Source organism: Convolutriloba macropyga, chromosome 1, assembly GCF_964194025.1.
Source record: "Convolutriloba macropyga chromosome 1, txConMacr16.3, whole genome shotgun sequence".
In the NCBI taxonomy this organism is placed as follows: Eukaryota; Metazoa; Xenacoelomorpha; order Acoela; family Convolutidae; genus Convolutriloba; species Convolutriloba macropyga.
Genome location: NC_134468.1, coordinates 25,543,054 through 25,561,027, shown reverse-complemented (window position 1 = coordinate 25,561,027; position 17,974 = coordinate 25,543,054). Strand labels below are relative to the sequence as shown.

At 35.2% G+C, this 17,974-nt stretch overlaps 1 protein-coding gene across 7 annotated transcripts in view; it reads left to right on the top strand.

Moving 5' to 3' along the window:
* LOC142347616 (uncharacterized) overlaps positions 1–17,974 on the top strand; it is a 236,395-nt gene that overhangs the window by 106,102 nt on the left and 112,319 nt on the right. For all 7 annotated transcript variants that reach the window (XM_075398950.1, XM_075398949.1, XM_075398947.1 and 4 more), the window contains one exon: positions 8,204–8,356. In XM_075398950.1, coding sequence (XP_075255065.1) covers positions 8,204–8,356 — 153 coding nt within the window. The remainder of the gene's footprint in view (positions 1–8,203; positions 8,357–17,974) is intronic.

The window sequence follows — 17,974 nt, the reverse complement described above, 5'->3', positions numbered from 1 at the left end:
CATTCACGAAAGATAAGTGTAGTACAATTGGAAAGACACAGACACCGAAAAAACAAACAAACAAACAAACAAACACACACACACGCACACAAACATAACACACATATACACAAAAAACACCAACATACAAATACAAAGAATAACGCCGAAAACAAAACATTTTTACAATTTTTTTGTCAATTGATCGATACTAAAGGTTCGCCACTGTTCAATTAGGTCTTCTTTGTTTTTTCACGAAAAACTACCTGTAGACTTTTTGACACATTTGTATTGGTGAATGCAAGTTCCTGTCAACTTCGATATTTCATGAACATAATAGGATGATCTGTTTCTTTTAAAAAAAATCTCATAAATCAGTCATCAGCCAGATCTAAAAATTCGCAATTTCGGTTTTGAACTTAGTGAAAGCCGAAGTTCGTCGCAAATACAAAGTAATGTTTTCTAATTTTGCCTTGAATTCTATCGGTTTTCACATTCCGCCTCCATATAAAAGGAACCAACCCATTCACAGTTCACTCCCATAATAACTCTCGGTCTCCTACACACATATCACACATTTTACACACATGCAAATTTAAAAATACACCCACAGAAGCCCACACACACACAGACACAAACATACAAAACAAACACCGACACCAGAAATCATACTTAAGATTTTGTTTTTGGCATCCGCTGCTTACTCAAGTTTTCTTTCCGTTCATTCAAGTCTGATTTGTTTTTTCTGGAAGATTAGGCAGTGACTTGTGAGGCAAAGGCATCAGCAATTGTCAAGTTGACACTAAATTTGAAAATAGTTTCTTGGAAATAATTTGTCAATCTGGACATTTGATGATCATAAGGTGTCAATAAAATTTTTAAACCTGACAAATGAGTTGTTATCGAAATTTAAAATCAGACAGCTCAATTATTGGGCGTTCTCAATTTTTGGGCGCAACTAAAACTTTAAAAGAACTAACCCTAGCACATTGACTTTCTAACCCTTTCTCGTGCTCTTTCACATCTCTTCCACACATTTTACATGCACACACATACATACATCAGCACAGGTGCCCGCTCCCAAATACTCAATTAAAAACACTCAATTACAAACATCAACAACAAAAAAAAACGTTTTTAAAATTTTATATTTGGCATCTTTACTCAATGTTTGTTACAATTCAGTTAATCCTTGAACCACTTTTTTCTGAAAAACGATTTATGAAATTCCTGAAGCAATTTTTTTGGTAAATGTAAAGTTGACCAAAAAATTTTTTGAAATTTTTTTTCTTATTTGTTGTTTTACGAGCATGATCGGCCTAATAGATTTTCAATATCTCGCAGGTGTGTTACCAGCAAGAATTAATAATCATAAATTTGATTTTGAACACATTTAAAGCCGTGTTTTGTGACAAATAATAAAAAATAAATTCTACTTTACTTCCATTTCTGACAGCCTTTTGCACTCTCCCATGAATTTATACAAATTTTAGAGGAACGTTAGAAACTGTCTTTAAAAATTCCTAGTAAAGAGTTCATGTACACCTTGGTTAACATTAAATTTAAAACTCTGCCCTCTCAATCTCTTAAGCAGGAGTATTTTTAAATAAGTAGGAAATGAATAAATACATTATTCTTTCAAACAAATCTTTGTTTCTTTCATAAGGAATTTCAAGATCACTTTTTTATTACAAAAACGCTCAACAATTTGTAAAGATCAGTTCGACAAAGCAAAGTTTTGATAGACAGAAATGAAAATCGATTTTCTTTTAATTTTCAGAACAATTTATGAAAAATTCATTTAACTTTTTCAATCTGGCAATTCATAAACTAACTAATTCTCAAAGATATTGTGTTGCATTATACTAGAGTAGACTATTTCCACTGATAGGCTCCGACAACATAAAAGGAGGATATGAAAAATATAACAACGAATTTTCAGTTTTATTTTTCAATTGTAGATTTGGTTGATTTGATGCCTATTTCATGAACCCGTTTTATTTTACGTCTCCAGGCATTTAATAAAAACTGAATTGGTGTTTTCCGAAGAAGTGCTTGCAGAACACTCTAGAGTATAGAAACAAATACTTTTTTCTAGTTTTGGTTTTACATTTTCAAAGTTGACTTTATCAATTTCGAGAGCTCTAAAATGCCTGCAATCTTTGACTTCTCAAAAAGTGTTTTCGGTAGAAAAAGAGAATGGTTCGAACAATAGCACTTAATAATCAGAATTAATACTTGAAAAAATGAGACAACAAAAGCAAAGATATTAGCAAAAAGAACCAACTGATCCCAATAATTATAAAAAATCAATTAATTAATTGATTAGATGTTACAAATACAGCTAACATTTTTTTTGTTTGCAATTGAATCCGTCAAATTAGACACACAACAGATGGAGAACCATGTCAGGTAAAAATTTTTTTTGAAAGAACTGAAAATTTGCAAGAAATATTCAAAAACATTTACAAGATTATTCAATTTCCGTTTTTTGCAAACAAAAACACTGTCCTGAACCACAAAAAGTTAATCATCTGGTCACCCAGGAAAACTTTGAGCCAAACGCGTTGTCGCAATTTCAACTGGATCCGATAAAATAAAACGATGCTAAAATTGCTAAATTATTTTAAAAATTAACAAAATAGCTGCAAAACGTCAAAACTATAAAACTCGGGTTACTTGTAATAAATTTTTCAACATCAGAGCATGCTCAAAATTTTTTACAGCCTATTCAATTTGCTAATCCGAATAAATATTTCAATACGCCCCTCCCTTGAAAAAATTGAAAAATAGGAGAGAAAAATAGGAAGAAAGGAAAAATTAGAGGAAAGAAAAATTGGAAGGAAAACATGGAAGAAATGAGGGCGGTGTTAACCCGGGATAATTTTTTGATAGAAATCTAAAGATATAAAAATCTCCCTTTAAGGGCTAAAAATTTTCGTTTCCTTTCTATCGCTGCGATGCGTAAAGAAAAATTGAAAATTTGACTGAGGTGAAAATAACCAGCCTCGCATATATATTCCCACATTCTGAAAAATTGTTGGAACAATAAAAAATGGAACTCAGTGCTCAAGTTTGTGACCTTTCAGTTTCTTAAAGAAAAAACGTAAAATTATATTTCGATAAAGTGACTGATCAGTAATTGTAACTTATAATATAACTTTTTTGATGCCTTGTATAGAAACACAGTCAAAGCGTTTCTTCCCTTTTCTGAAAGAAAACAAGCATTTTGGCCTTTTGGGATTTATTTTGCGCCCCTTAACTTAGAAAGCAAATTAATGTTACGCCCCCAAGGTGCGCGTTCTTTTTCACATATTGACCTTTTTTGAACAAACAAAAATTTGAATCGATTCCGTTCCGGCCCCAAGTGTTTTGATGCCCCGATTACAATTGATGTGTTGTTATGCAGCATGTTAATATGTCATAATAGTACGTGAGCCTGGGGTAGTAAAAGTTGTATAGATTCGACAGAAATAACTTTCAGGATTGAAAAGCTTGTTTACAAAATATCCGCCCATTTTTTAATCTATTAACGCTAACTAATATTTCAAAACAAAATTCCGAAGAAAAAAATCACTTGTAGGAATGCATAATGCGCTTGCAAAAATGTATAATAATAAAAAATGATAGTTTTTGAACAATTCACTTTCTAAGAAAATGAATTTTGAAAAAAAAATTGTCTGGTGTACCTTAGGAAATTGTCACTATGCTTAAGCGCTTGCAGTTTTTTGGTTGAGTTTTTGTGCTGGGCCATTGTTCAAACTAGTCTTTAAATTTCTGTACTTTTTTCTTCTTTTGGACATTTTTCTCGATTTTCTATTAATTCAGTAAAAGAAATTTTCCTGAAAAATCTCATGGATGCATGTTTATATTTGCAGTCGATTATACGAACAACAGGTGTTTTTGAAAAGGTACGTGAAATAAATTTTCCTTTCCAATGAAGCAATTAACTTTAATGAACGTTTTTTGTAGCTTCCTTTGTTCTCGGCATCATTTAATCATTAGCCTATGCCGGTTACGAAAAAGCCCGACAGAAAAAACTCCTACTTGATTTTAGATAGGAAACAATCTCTCAAGGAAAAGACCCCCATGGAAATAATACCCAATTTGTCTGTTTAAGATTTACTCACGTTATTTAGCGCGTTTGGTTATACCTCGTTGGGTTAATCCATGGCTATACCTTAGTGGGCAGAGTGAATTGATATGAAACTATCACTAATGAACAAATTCGCAAGACCGAAATTCAGTTCGATTTAAAATCTAAAATTCAATGGCATTTTGCCACCGATGCAGATTGTTTCAAGAGATTTTCTGAAATTATAGCAAAAATATTTTTAGTCAGTTGTGTTGATTCTGTTCACTTATTTTATTTCAGCACATTTCGGCTTATTTTAATGTACTAAGTAAGAATCAATTACAAAATTTGTGGACTCAAATCACCGGAAATTCTGGGAAATTTGCATGAAAATTGGTACATTATAAGACAATTATATACATAATAGACATATTCAGTATAAACATTTGAGACATAATAGATATTAAATACAGTATAGACATTTTCTGAACTCATATTTGAGCAATTTGCATAAAAAGCAACGTTTATCCGTATTTTTCCAGAAAGTTGTTCTTGTTCAAAAACGTACCAAAAATACAGTTTTGTTATTTTGAAAAGAATCAAGATAGCTCCAATAACATATATTAAGTAAATGCTAAGTTGTTTGGTTGTGATCATATTAATTTGAATCATTGTGTTATATTTTCAATGCAATAAAATTGGAAAAAAAATGAATAATAGAAGAAAAAGAACAAACAAGTGATACACAGATCGGGAAGATTTGTCCTTGACAATTTGGCTAGACCTCTGCTGCGTTATGTTTCTAATATAACAATACCGTATGAACTTAAATCAGATCGACTCATTATTGCGTGACATAGGTTTTGAATTTGATCACGATTTTGGGCTTTTAGTGCTGAAGTCGCTATTTTTACTTTCATCACAAAGAGTTTCAAACAAGGACCTTAAACAGGGCTCAAGTTTTTAAGCAGAAAGTGATATGGTGAAACATACCTCGTCAAAAGTTGTCTAAAACAAAAATTCATTTAAAAAGTAATGAATTTTACGGAAAATTTTTTCTGAAACATTTGCAATTAGATTTGCACTTTTTGGCAGTGATATTTTGCTTTCAGCGCTTTCCGTTGATAGCACTGAATTACTTTCTTTACCAGTTTAGTGGTAAAAATCGCGATTTCAGCACTAAAAGCCCAAAATCGTGATCAAATTCAAAACCTATGTCACGCAATAATGAGTCGATCTGATTTAAGTTCATACGGTATTGTTATATAAAAAATATAACGCAGCAGAGGTCTAGCCAAATTGTCAAGGACAAATCTTCCCGATCTGTGTATCACTTGTTTGTTCTTTTTCTTCTATTATTCATTTTTTTTCCAATTTTATTGCATTGAAAATATAACAAACATTAAGAAAAATAGAAACAACAGCAAATTCACGAAAAATATAGGGGATCACAAAAACTGTGTTTGCCAAACTGTCCAAATGAGATACAGTTTTTGTATCCTATTTTCCGTACGCTATGTAAAATCTTCTAGCACGATATAGGTATCAAAATATCGCACTGAGCGTAACTCTATTAAGCACTGAATGTACTTATAACCGGAGCTAACTTGTTTAAGATCCGCAATTGTGCCTAAAGTCATCACTCGCGTTTGGGAATATGAAACACGTGATTAGTGCTTACCAGTTTACGATATAGAGCGTAGATAAACTTATGAAAAGATGTTTTTCTGCTTTTGTTTTGTATGTGGAGAAATACACAGCAATACAGAAATGAGACAAAAATCTGCGTGGAAATAATATCGCTACACACTCCCAAATCACACCTCCAAATAGAGAGAAAGACATAGATAATTCAGAAAATGCAGACACAAAAATATCATACAACTTGCCATAGAAATCAAAACCGGTACTTTAAATCTCATTTTAGTTTCACTTTTCTAGATTTTCGAAAAATTAGAGCGTTAATTGTAGAAAGATAATTGCGTTAAACCTAAAATTTTGACTATTGTTGACATCGCCAAATTTTGTTTTTTACTGAATTGAATATTTGTGAATAGTTGTGAACTCCTTTTCTTGTCCAACACCTCACGTTGACAATTCTAAAGCTAAAATTCTCACATTTTCGTTATGGTGACTCACATTTTATTCTCATTTATGATATCAAATTTTTCGTTTTGGACACTCACATTCTATTTTGGGACACTCGCGTTTTCATTCTGGTCACTTTAAAAGAGCAATGTGTTGAACTGGATTCCGAAAAATTGTTCAATTTCATAAACATCCTATGCCGCCTGTGAAATAATTTCATCACGCTTAGCACGTTGAGGATTCGATCATTAAATTATTCAGAAGTGTCAACGTGTCATTAATATCTAAGAATAAAAGCAGGGGTTTTTCCAGTAAAAACCAAATAGTTTTCCAACTTTTTTCAATACCTACTGTTTGTTTCTTGCTTTCATCAGCTAATGAATGTTTTTCAATTGAATTGCTCATTTCAGTTGAGATTAATCAAATTCAGTAAAAGTTTATTTCAATTAAGAAACAAACTGTCAACCGACACCTGCCAACAGACACCAGTCAACAGACACCTGTAAATAGAGTTGAGAAACGTTCAATCAATCCAATTTAATGTTTTCACTTGCTCAATTCATTTAAAAACAACGCAATAAATGACGTAAATACACAAAAAAAATTAATTTATTCAGATTTGACTATCAATTTAACAATCAATTCTCTGTGTTTTTATTAGTGTTTGTCTGCCAGAACATGCAAACAGTTTTTAATCAACTCAGTTAATAAAAAAATATTCAAGTTCAATTGCAAACCACTCATTAGATAAATTGGGCACAAAGAACGGTAACCAATTGGTTTGTAATTTTTATGGAAAATGTCCTCTATTGAGTCTTATGGATTATGGACGAACCGGAGGAGTTAAGAAGTTGCTAAGAATAAAAATTATTTCATGGATAAAAAGTTCCACAAAAATGACATTTTTATTGATGAAATAGTCAAATCAACAATAGAGCATTGAAAAAAGAACAGATCCTCCGCAGCAAAACAATTCTAAATGGCAATAACCAAAACTTGAGGACTTCTCGAAGGAGTCCGATACTGATTAACAAAACAACAATTTTTTGTTATGACTGGTTTAACGCATATCTTAATTGTTGGCAGCATGCCTGGTTTATTTTGGTCGTCACCTAGACAGAGTTTCGCTGCTTTATTGTGCGGGCGTTGTTGCTAACTCACGTCCACCCCCTACAACATTTTTGGTACATAATTTAAGCTCTTTATTGTATATTATTAAGCTCTAAACCAACTTTGCATGCTCAATTGATAAAGCCACCAATCACTTTTACATGCACAGAAGACGCAATAAATTATTTAAATTAGGCGGATTATAGAAACATTAACAGCGAAAAACAGTGCGAAAGATATACCCAAACTAGGTGACAAAGTATTAAAGGGCTTTTATTGCCTAGTTATTATTTTGAAAGGATTTTAATTGCGCAGAAACCTTAGAACCCTTTTGCAAATAAAGACTAAGTTTGTCTCCTGTTTTGCAGATATTAGGTATCCCAATCCCAAGCGATTTTTACTAAGGTGGGAATTTTGGGGTTAACCTCTCCGGCGTTTTGAAATAAATGAATAGTGGCAAAGTTGAATAGCAATTGACTGTCATGCAGATGTCAGTGGTTCAAAGGCTTGCTACTGTAAAGTTAATTTTAAAAAGCTGGTTGCTTGAGCTGGATTATCCTTAGTTGCGACCTGGTTCCATTGATCAACGCTGGTTTGTTCAAAAATTGCTCAAACGCAGCTTGGTTGCAAAAAATCTTGCAAAGTTTTCTTCGTTGTAGTATGCTTCTACAAATATTTCAATGCTTAGGCCATACTTAAATTAGGTGTACTTATAAGAAGCACTCACGTTCAAATGATTTAATATTCTGTCAGACAACAAAAGCATCAATAACACCGTTTTTTTCACCTTTTAAAAAAATTAATACGAAAATCAGAACTTAAAGGAATATATATTATTATGGTACAAATAACATAAAAAGTTACAAAATATATGGTTCATAAGAAAACTCTTCTTAATTTTTTTAAATTCTGATAAGCTTTTGTTCCTTTTTTACATCTGGTTAATTTCAGTATTGTCTGAGTTCAGAAAGAGGATGAAGATCCATGATTGGATTGTCTCTGCCGCAACTGAGATTGTGAAAACAACTAGAGAGGAGTACAATTGCACTGAAGTCTCTTCCTGCGTTCTTGTTGTTGTTCACTTGCGCATTGAAGACTACCCGCGTAAGCACATTCGCATATTTATTAAATAACATACATCTTTTCCTTTTGTGCGCCCACAGCCCAAGCGCAGGCATCATTTCTTCCATGGAGTCGCCCTCCTCATTAATAATCCGATCAAAGCTTGGGACCGGCATCATTATATATATTATGACATAGATTTTATGTCTGTAATGGTTGTAGGTATTTTGTAAATTTTAAAAAATTTTGTCTGCAAACGTTTGCCTTTATCCCGTTATAAATAGATGATCCGCCGTTCAAATTCGTACAAATTCATCAATGCAGGACTTTGTACGACAAGCTGAACATTCAAACGCGTTGGTTGATATTGATTAAGAAAATGGGATGTCTTTAATTGTATTGTACTAAAAATTTCTTTGTGACTCAATTAATTTGATTGTTTGACATGACTGTTTGTACAAAAATTTTTAATTGCTCGAACTGTAAACACGTTCATTTGTTTTCCAAAAACTGAATTCTTTTTTGAAAAGTTTTTTAATCTTCAACCCCAGACGTTTAAGAATTTTCATCGTGTAAGATCTTACAAATTTCTTACAAAATTGTCGTATAGGTACTCATAAGATTATGCGTCGCTTGACTAAGACTTTGAAAGACAATATATCAGGTCTTACACGATAAAAGTTTTCTATCAGGTCTGATAAGATCTTACACGATAAAAGTTCACTTTTCTGAGATCTTACAAGATCAAAATTTCGCCTGGCAAAAAATGTTTATCGTGTAAGATCTTATAAAAACCTTATAAGATCTTGTAAGATCGACATTCGGAAAGCTATGACTCATCTTTTTGATAAGATTTTTATCAGATTTTATACGATAAAATTTTTTAAAAATGACATGTTTCATATATATAGGACTACTCAGAGTTGCTTTCGAGCAGTAGCCAAAAAGCTACAGCTTGCAACAATTATGTGTCAGAGCAAACTATCTTATTGTGTCTTTTGAGAGTTATAAGATATTGTGAAAAAGGTTATTGGAGTATTAGAGGCTTTTTCTGAGGCAGTAATTATCGAACTAGGCAGTAAAATTTTCTTCAAAGACCGAAACTATCTTCGATTGCTAAGTTTAGCCATAGTACCTAGTTAAGATTCAGAATTATTCTGCCGTCAAAATAGACTCAACAAACATTTTTTGTTTCGAAATTGGTTAGTTGACCAATTATTTTTTTACTTTCATAAGAACTTGACTACGTTATAAGGTAATATTGAAATCATTAAAACATGTCATATCATATCTGACACGATGAAAATTAAGCTCTACGTAAACTTTTTATTGTGTAAAGAACTTAATACACATTTTTTATTGTGTAAAGAACTTATCAGAACTTACACGATTAAAATTCCAGAAGCACTGGGGAAGTTACTTTTGCCTACAACTGCTGACACGATCTTTTAAATCCTAATCCAGCATCAATTCTAACACTTTTCGGCTATGTGTGTTTAATTATTTTGCCAAACGCTTATTTGCTGAGGTGGTAGCTTACTTCTAATTTGTCAAATTGACAGTCTCTCAAATTTTAAGCCCTGGAATCCTTTGCGAATAGTTTTTCTTTTGCTTTGCGCAAGAATTTTTGAGCTTTTGTGGTTCAAAGTAATTATTGTTCTCCTCATTTCGTCACGCTATTCGTTGAGTTCTTGGGAGTAGTCCTCTAGCTTAATGTGCTGGTGTTTGAAGCCTTCTCTTTTGATCAAAATGTTTTGGAGCTTTAAATATCATTTTTTTGTCTACGGCAGGTTTTGCAGAGTTTTTCCGGACTGCATTTTTAGCATTTTTGTTTACGACTCGACTTGTGTTGGGATATTTCAAGAGCATTCAAACAATTCATCTAGTCTTCAGTGTCATATTTTTTGTCGGGACATTTCAGCTTTTTGTTTTCAATTTAGCATGAGAGGCATCGTAAGATTGTTTTTTGTCATTTGATCCTAATTTAACACAATTCTTAAAAAATTTAGGTTTAGTTTTAATACTAAAATTGTCAAACTAATATACACTTCTTAAACATCTGTCTGCGTATGACTAAAATCCGATGTATGCGTTCTTTGGATACAAATTTAAAATTAAATTATAGTTCTAATTTTTAATTTTAGTTTTAATTAAAATCTTATCTTAATCTCAGCATCAAAAATATTTACATACATCTTTACCTTCGAGATTACTCATAGCTTGATACTTAATTTCACATATAAGGAATTGAGTTAAGGCAGACCCGATGTGGGCTCCTTTTACAGCCTTAAGGTATAAAGAGTTAGGGCTACTTATTTGTGCGCGCGAAATAGGCTTACCTGTATATCTCAGACTAACCGACTCAGTAAAACCCTGAAGATTTACTTCAATTATAACGATGTATAAAAGGGTTAACACCGGAGTCAGAGATATACACATCGTGCAGTTACTCTATTAGTCTGACTACATTTAGTGAAGTTAGCGCTATATAAGAGAGAATAGTGTCCTCTCAGTCGCTGATTGGTTGAAGGTGTACATCCAGTATTTTAACTGCTACATCCGTCCGTGGTTAAGAGTTTTAAATTCGAATTTGTGAGTTGTAGCAGAAATACATTGGATGAGTGGTAATTGTTGTGGAAGGGAGTGAAGAGTCTTGTTGTTGTTGAAGTGAGGTTGTGACTTGTGCCGTCGTCTGGAGTCCTTGTCAGTAAAGTGTTGACTATTTTCGTCAATGAGGTGTCCACCTCAAATGAGGAGTCAGTATAGGTGCCAGTTTCAGTGTGTTCTGGCCAGTAACGTCAGTCCTGATAGGGTAACAACTGTCCATCACTGTCTTGTAGTGAGAGTTTGTTCCCAGTTGAAGGGTCGCGTGTAATCTGTAGTCTTTCCGGTTGTACAAGGAGATTTCTGTTCATCTCCACCTGGTACAGAGATTTACCAGTCGGATTTACCAGCTTAACTTCTGGTGGAATTCAATCTTCTAGTTAATGTGTGAGTTAATTTTTGCCTTAAACTATTAGTGAAGTTTAGTGCTTGCTGAATAACTTTCAACTGGAGAAAATATTTGATTCTAATCTTCAATTGTGGCAAAAGAGAAAAGAATAAAGAAACTGAAATTTAATAAACTAGAAAAGAAGACATAGAAACAAAAGGAAAGAGAATCAGTTTGAAGTGAGTTTTGAGAACAGTGCGTCTTAATTTTATATGAGTCGGTGAACCCAGTGTGATAGGTCTGTGGCCTATGTCCGAAACTTGACTTCAAAATCAGGGGCCCTATTAGCATTATCCCTGAAAAATTCGACGAGGAACTCTTGTTCCCGTGCTGAACAAGCAGCAAGGGCGCGGGGCTAGAGATCGACGTTGCCGTGTGGTTGAAACGCGAGAAGATGCTTGAAGGTTCGTGTTTCTTCTAGTGACGGCTTCCAATTGTCCAACTCACTAGGGACAAGGATCAGACAACTTATCTTCGCGTAAAGTGGCGAAAACAAGAAGTAGTTCTTGATGGGGTTGAAGTTTCGGAGTGTTCCTTCGCAATAAGTAAAGTTGATTACATAACTGTAGTTCATGTAATAGGGTGATGAACTACAGGTGTTTGCATGTTGGATGCGGGAGTTCATGTGTACTATAGGGTTAGTCCGGTGAAAATGGTGTTGTAGGAAGAGGTAGTTGTGTATTGTGTGGAGCATCGTCCTCTTGTTCACCTTGTGAGTCAAATCAAACTGGAGATAGAAGGGGTCGTATTTCTGTTAGATACGGTAAAGGGTAACATTTTTTGTAAAAACATCTTTAAGTAGTTATTTTGCCGGTTTGCAAGGGCAAAAAATTATTGTGAAAGGTGCCAAAAGCGCTCTGTGAAGCGGGGATTGATCGGGAAGTGGAGGCACTCTGGTGGGAGGTTCTTATCCCGTCCTTCTACTACATTTTCGTTTTCCAGCTGTCCCAAGGAGCAAGAGCTGGCTGTTGGTTTCAACGTATGGTGTGGTGGCGTTGAAATATAATGAATCCTCTCAAGGACATGGACACCGTGAACCGTGTCGAAGCCTAGAGGATTTGTGAACTGATGGAACAAGAAATTTGGTCCAGGTGCTCTGTGAGCTATCCCTGACGTAGGGACAAAAGGGTTGCATCGGCCTCTACCTCGTGATGAGGAGGGCTGTGGGCACTGTGATGGGCTAGCTGAATGCCGAGTAGGTGAGTGTGAGGCTTGGATGGGCAATGAGTGGAGTGGGTAAATTTCATGTGCCGTGGCCCTGGGGTGTCTCTTTGGAGAGGGGTCTGTACACGGGTAGTTGTCCGTGGATGTTTGTTGATTGTACGGAGGAGGTTGAGGGATAATCGGTTGATGTCTTAGTGGTGAAATTAATTGTGGGCCCATATATGTGTGATGGGATGCTTGGAGGTTGAGTGAGAGGGGTAGGCATCACTGGTGGTAGATACAGCAGCGGTTGTAATTATGCGCGTTGTCCACGTATTCTGCCAGAGTAGGCGCAGTTGGGACTAAAATTTCGGGTGTAGAGTGATCCGATTGTTCCGCGGCGGCAACATCAACCCAGGAAGAGCTGGGCGGAGGTTGGATTGGTGGCTGTGGCACAGAAGATGGGGATTGTTTTGTTGATTGAAAGAAATATGGCGGCTGAGGCACCGGCTGGTCTCCTTGAAGTAGAAGCTCTTGTGAAGAGCTCGAGGGTCCGACAGGTACTGAGGATGGGCTCGTGTCACTCTCAATGTAGGGGTGGAGTCCCCTGACGAGAAGGATGAAGTGGTGGGTAAAGGCATTGGATTCAACAGCGCTTGAGTTGCTGAGTCCACAGACTGTTGCTGTGGGAAGACTGCGCCATCCTAAAGAGGGCCAATGTTTGCATCTCGCATATAGGTTCGGGGACTGGAGGAGGCAGTACCAAGGGTGTAAGCGGTGAAGGCAGTATGTCGTCGACATCCAGCATAATGAAGTCGTATGCCGTAGGGTTGACATTTGTGGGGATAAGTGAACCTCCTTCTTGTGCTGTAGAAGTGACAGCCGTGGTGTCGATGAAACAAAAAATAGCGTTAAACACGAGTAATAGGTAAACTAAAAATGAGTGCTCCCGGAATTTTCTGGTATTCAGGATCATCCATGAAAGAGTCATGAGAGAGCACGTGAGCGCTTACGTTTATTAGGATGAAAAAAATGTAAGTGTAGTGATTGAAAGTCGGGTTTAGGGTGTGATTCTACTGGGAGTTCATAACATTCATAAATAGATGTGAGAAGAGTAGGAGCTTTGTGTTCACTAGAATTATTGTGTATTGGGAAGAATTCCTTATAGAAATTTTCAAATGTGTGTAATAGATTGAATTCATCTTAAGCAGAGCTTTACTATCGACGGAGTGCAGTCGTCTTTTCTAAGGTGATGGTTGTTTTTTGCGTACAATAAGATTGTAAGACATGAAATATAGTTTGTGAAAATACTCCAAAAAGTCAAAAAACGATGATCTTAGCTAATGTCAAATAAGGGCCTAAGAGTAATTTAAGCTTGTAAGCATTAAATTCGCTACCAAATAGTCCAAATACGCAGTGTAAAAAATTGAATACAGTCCATATGTAGCAATTTTTTAATATGTACCAAAAGTATTCAAAGATTCCGATAAGGGATTCTTTTAAATAATTGCCATTGATCAGATCGCGCTAATCGAGACGGCGAAGTGTAAATTCTTTTCCGTTAATAAAAAATTTATTAAAATAATTATTGTATTGGCTTTGTAATTGTGAAAATTGTGCTTGTAATTGTGCTTGTTTTGCAAGATCTGTAAAATTTACAGCTTGTGCTACTTCTTTCTTTTTGGCAGCGTCATCTAATAATTGGTTGAATTTCATGTTATCTATTGAATCTCTCCATCTCTTTGACTATATATGCCATGTTGTTGTGCAGAGGAATCCGCGTGGGTGAAGCGGTTTTAGATTTCGTCAGGCGGGACAATTCTGACAGGTTTTTGCGCTTTAATTGGATAAAACGATAAGCGGTATCATTAATCGCCGTCTGGGTTAAGCGATATTTGCTGGTCAAAATTATCAATTTTACATATTTTACATGGTGCTTTAATAGACCAAAGAAATGTTTTCCGTGTAACTTGACCTACGAATTGTAGTTTGTTCTGATAGAATATAGGGTATCGGGATTCTTTCAAAGCATTGACTCCCATGAACATGAAGGGGCGAGGCAACTGTTTTGCATTGAAATAGTGAGATTACATTAGAGTTTTTAAGTGTAGCGAATGTAATTTGTTGTCCTGTGATAACATATCCGACAAAGTTTTGTGTTGATAAATTAAAAGCGGTTTGTTTTAAGTCACAATTAAGATCGCATAGTTTTTTCTAAATTGATAGACTTGTGTGGTCCATTTCAAATAATACTCTTCTAGTCATATAATCAAGTTTACGTCGATTTATACATTAGTGTGTACAACGCCAAACCAATTTGACTGCGGACGAGTTCATATTTTTTAGATTTACGATAGATTGGTGACTCTTGTGGGATTACATATCCGTCACGGATATTTACTGTAGTGTATGCTGTAATTGAGGGTGCTTTATTTGGTTATGTGTGCATCCTTAACTTCTGATGAGTGTTTTCCAGTGACAAAATTAAACACTTCGTGATATTGTATAAAAATTTCTTGATATTGTGTTGCGTAATAGTGGCGATCCTCGTTGCATTTATGAATAGGTTTTGTGAGTACTTCGAAACGATAAAGTGCAGATTAATCTTAGAGGTGAGATTAGAAGCGGCCACTATACATGTGTGCATTGTGTTGGTGGCCTTTTGTTTCATTATTTGCAAGTGTTTCATAATTGTTTCATTATTTGCAAGTGTTTCAATAAAATAGCGTTTTTGAATTTGATCATTCGTGGGTATGATCTACCAACGCCGAAAATACGACAATGAATATTAGGTTTCCAAATAACTGTGGCCTTAATAGCTTGGAAGGCAATAGTTTCTATCAAGATCAAATTTAATGCGTGTTTTTCCAAAAAAACTGATTTGATGTCAAACTAAGGGTAATGTTAGTTAATCGAAGTGACCATCCTATTGTGTGGATGACATAATTTTCGTTTTCTGGGTCTTTCCCGGGACAATTAGCCCAGAGATTATTTGTTGCGTTGGGAATCCATCCATGGTCCAGTGAATTATAAACCATAAAGCCGTGTTTGAATCCAAATCCTCCCTATAGATCAAGTTCAAAGCGGCCCTGTCTGACCCCAATATCCGCTGGCCATCGGGGATCATTAAGTACATAGAATTGTATTATTTGTGGATGAGAGTGATTCCTACTTATGAGACCATCGCGTGCAAGTTCTCTACGAACATCAATTTCTGTGGTAAATTCCATATTGCTAACATACCAATTATCGTGATCAAATCGGAAGCCTCTCTTAAGTGAGATTTTGTTGCAAAAGCTTTCTTTGTTGCTGAGTTTAGCATATTTGGCTTATGCGCGTACTTGAAGTGTTCGAATTTGTGAAACGATGGAGACTTGGACAGGGAGGCTTTGAAAGTCTGCCGGTTTGATCTTACATTCGTCAACTTTATTGAGCTCATAATACATTACATTTGTGTTATGCTGTGGGGAGCAATTATAGTGCGTTACTATTAAGTACTAAATTCCTTTTAGGAGTAGAAATATTGCGACTAGCAACTTTAACTAGATATGTTATGGGAAGTGGCAATGAAAAGATTCAATTAATCAGAATTATGATTAAGTTTGTAATAGTTATGTGGAAGAAAGTCCAGAGTGAGGATTATAAAAGACGAAATATCCCGCGCTGTTCTTCGTGTATCTACCAAACTTATAGTGTATTTCCTGAAAAATAAAGGGCAATGGGTTTGTGTTTACCCGGAAAATAGATCAAGCAGCGGGTTGTGTGTGAAAAATTAATTTATCTTGTTCAACTACGAATTTGACCGCAAAAATGAGTAAGTATTTGTTTAGAAATATTGTTTAAGTAAGTCGTGTGCTGTTTGTTTTTGTACTGGTGTGAGTTTGTATGATTTACAGATGCGTTGTTACGCACAATTATCTAATTGCTCCCCGTTATTTTGATCTTAAAAAAGGGCTGATGGGGGAACTGCAAATTTTAGATCAAGTATTAATGGTAGGGTGGGATAATTTCGAGTAGTGTCGGGTTGTTTCCCAATACAATAATGAGAATGTTGATTCGGATTTGGTGTGGGTGATTTTGAGCTAAGAGTGATTATTGGTGGTGTCCTTTGAAAACTAAGTGGTAGTAAGCGTTGAATAGAAGGAGATGAATGGACTATATTAAATGAGTGGTTACAGTGAGCTTGTGAAAGCAAACGTTTAATATCGGTGACCGGTCCTTGGGGCGGATTAAAGGGGTTACTCGCAATTTGTGATGCAGTAGGTAAATAAAATTGAGAGCTATGTGGATCAGAAATAGAAGTGACAGAGATGAGACTGATATCTTGTGGTGTATCGTTTATATTAGAAACAGTGTGAATTGGCCGTGGGAATTCTGAGCTACTAGTTTTGTTTGTGTTTGCAAAATTTATTGGCTGAGTTGAAAATTGTGGAGTGTTTGAATTATTAATCAATTCTTGTGGTGCTCGTGGCGGAGCAGGTATAGGAGGTGTTTGTTGTTGTGAAATTGCGTTTAAAAATGAAGTCTGAGTACGGCAATAAATTCCAATTGTTTATTTGTTGTTGTTGTTTGCGCTGGGTTTATTTGTGCGTGACTTTGATAAGTGTATATGGGGTTACTGATTGAGGGTTAAAGTGGTAGAAGTGTCCAGCAGAACGAGGTCGGTCTGCAGATTTGGCATTAGTAATGACTGAAAAAGGATGTTCTTCGGTTTGTTGTGCTTGTGATTTTTTTATTAAAGAGTTTAAACAATGACAATTTGGGGGTGGGTTGTTTGGTAGCGTCGCTGTATGAGCAAATCGGTGATTCTGAGACGGGGAAGCTCGTGGGTTAGTGTTGGGTTGTTGATTAGTGGACGCAATCATGACGGAGTCTTTGGCCCAAAAAGGGAAATTACAACAAAAGAATATCTTTTAACTATCAAAAGACGGAACAACAACTATTAGGAGATATAAAGTAAGTATACCAACTCGAATTGCCGCAAAGGGTGACTCTAGTGGGAGGAAATTGTTTTAATAGGTGGGATCTGAAAGATCAATAGAGAAAACTGTTAACAATTCTGTTATTGTACAATCTTTTCTGTCGAATGAATATAAAATATGTGGATCTTCGATTTTGCGTTGCGAGTTGTTGTTTGGCGAGTTGTTGATATTATTCATCCAACTTAAATAATTCTTTAGTTTTTTAAATTTCATAGGAGGCTGGGATAGCGTCTAGATTTATTGTGTAAAATACATCTGTATAGAAGAGTTCAGATATTTTTGGTGTTGCTTGTGGTGAAAAAAAGGAAGATAGAAGAGAGCAATGTGTTCGTTATTAAAGTCTCGAATATACAAGACCCATTAACAATATGTGTGTGAATATAATATGTGATCTAAATTATAAAAAATATCCTAGAAAGGGATATGTTTTGCTTGAAATTTCGAATGTACCGAAAAGCGTCAGCGAAAGGTTTTCAAAGAAACAATACTTCAAGTCTGTGTTGTGAAGTAATTTACATATCTGTCTGTTGTATGAGAAGCAAT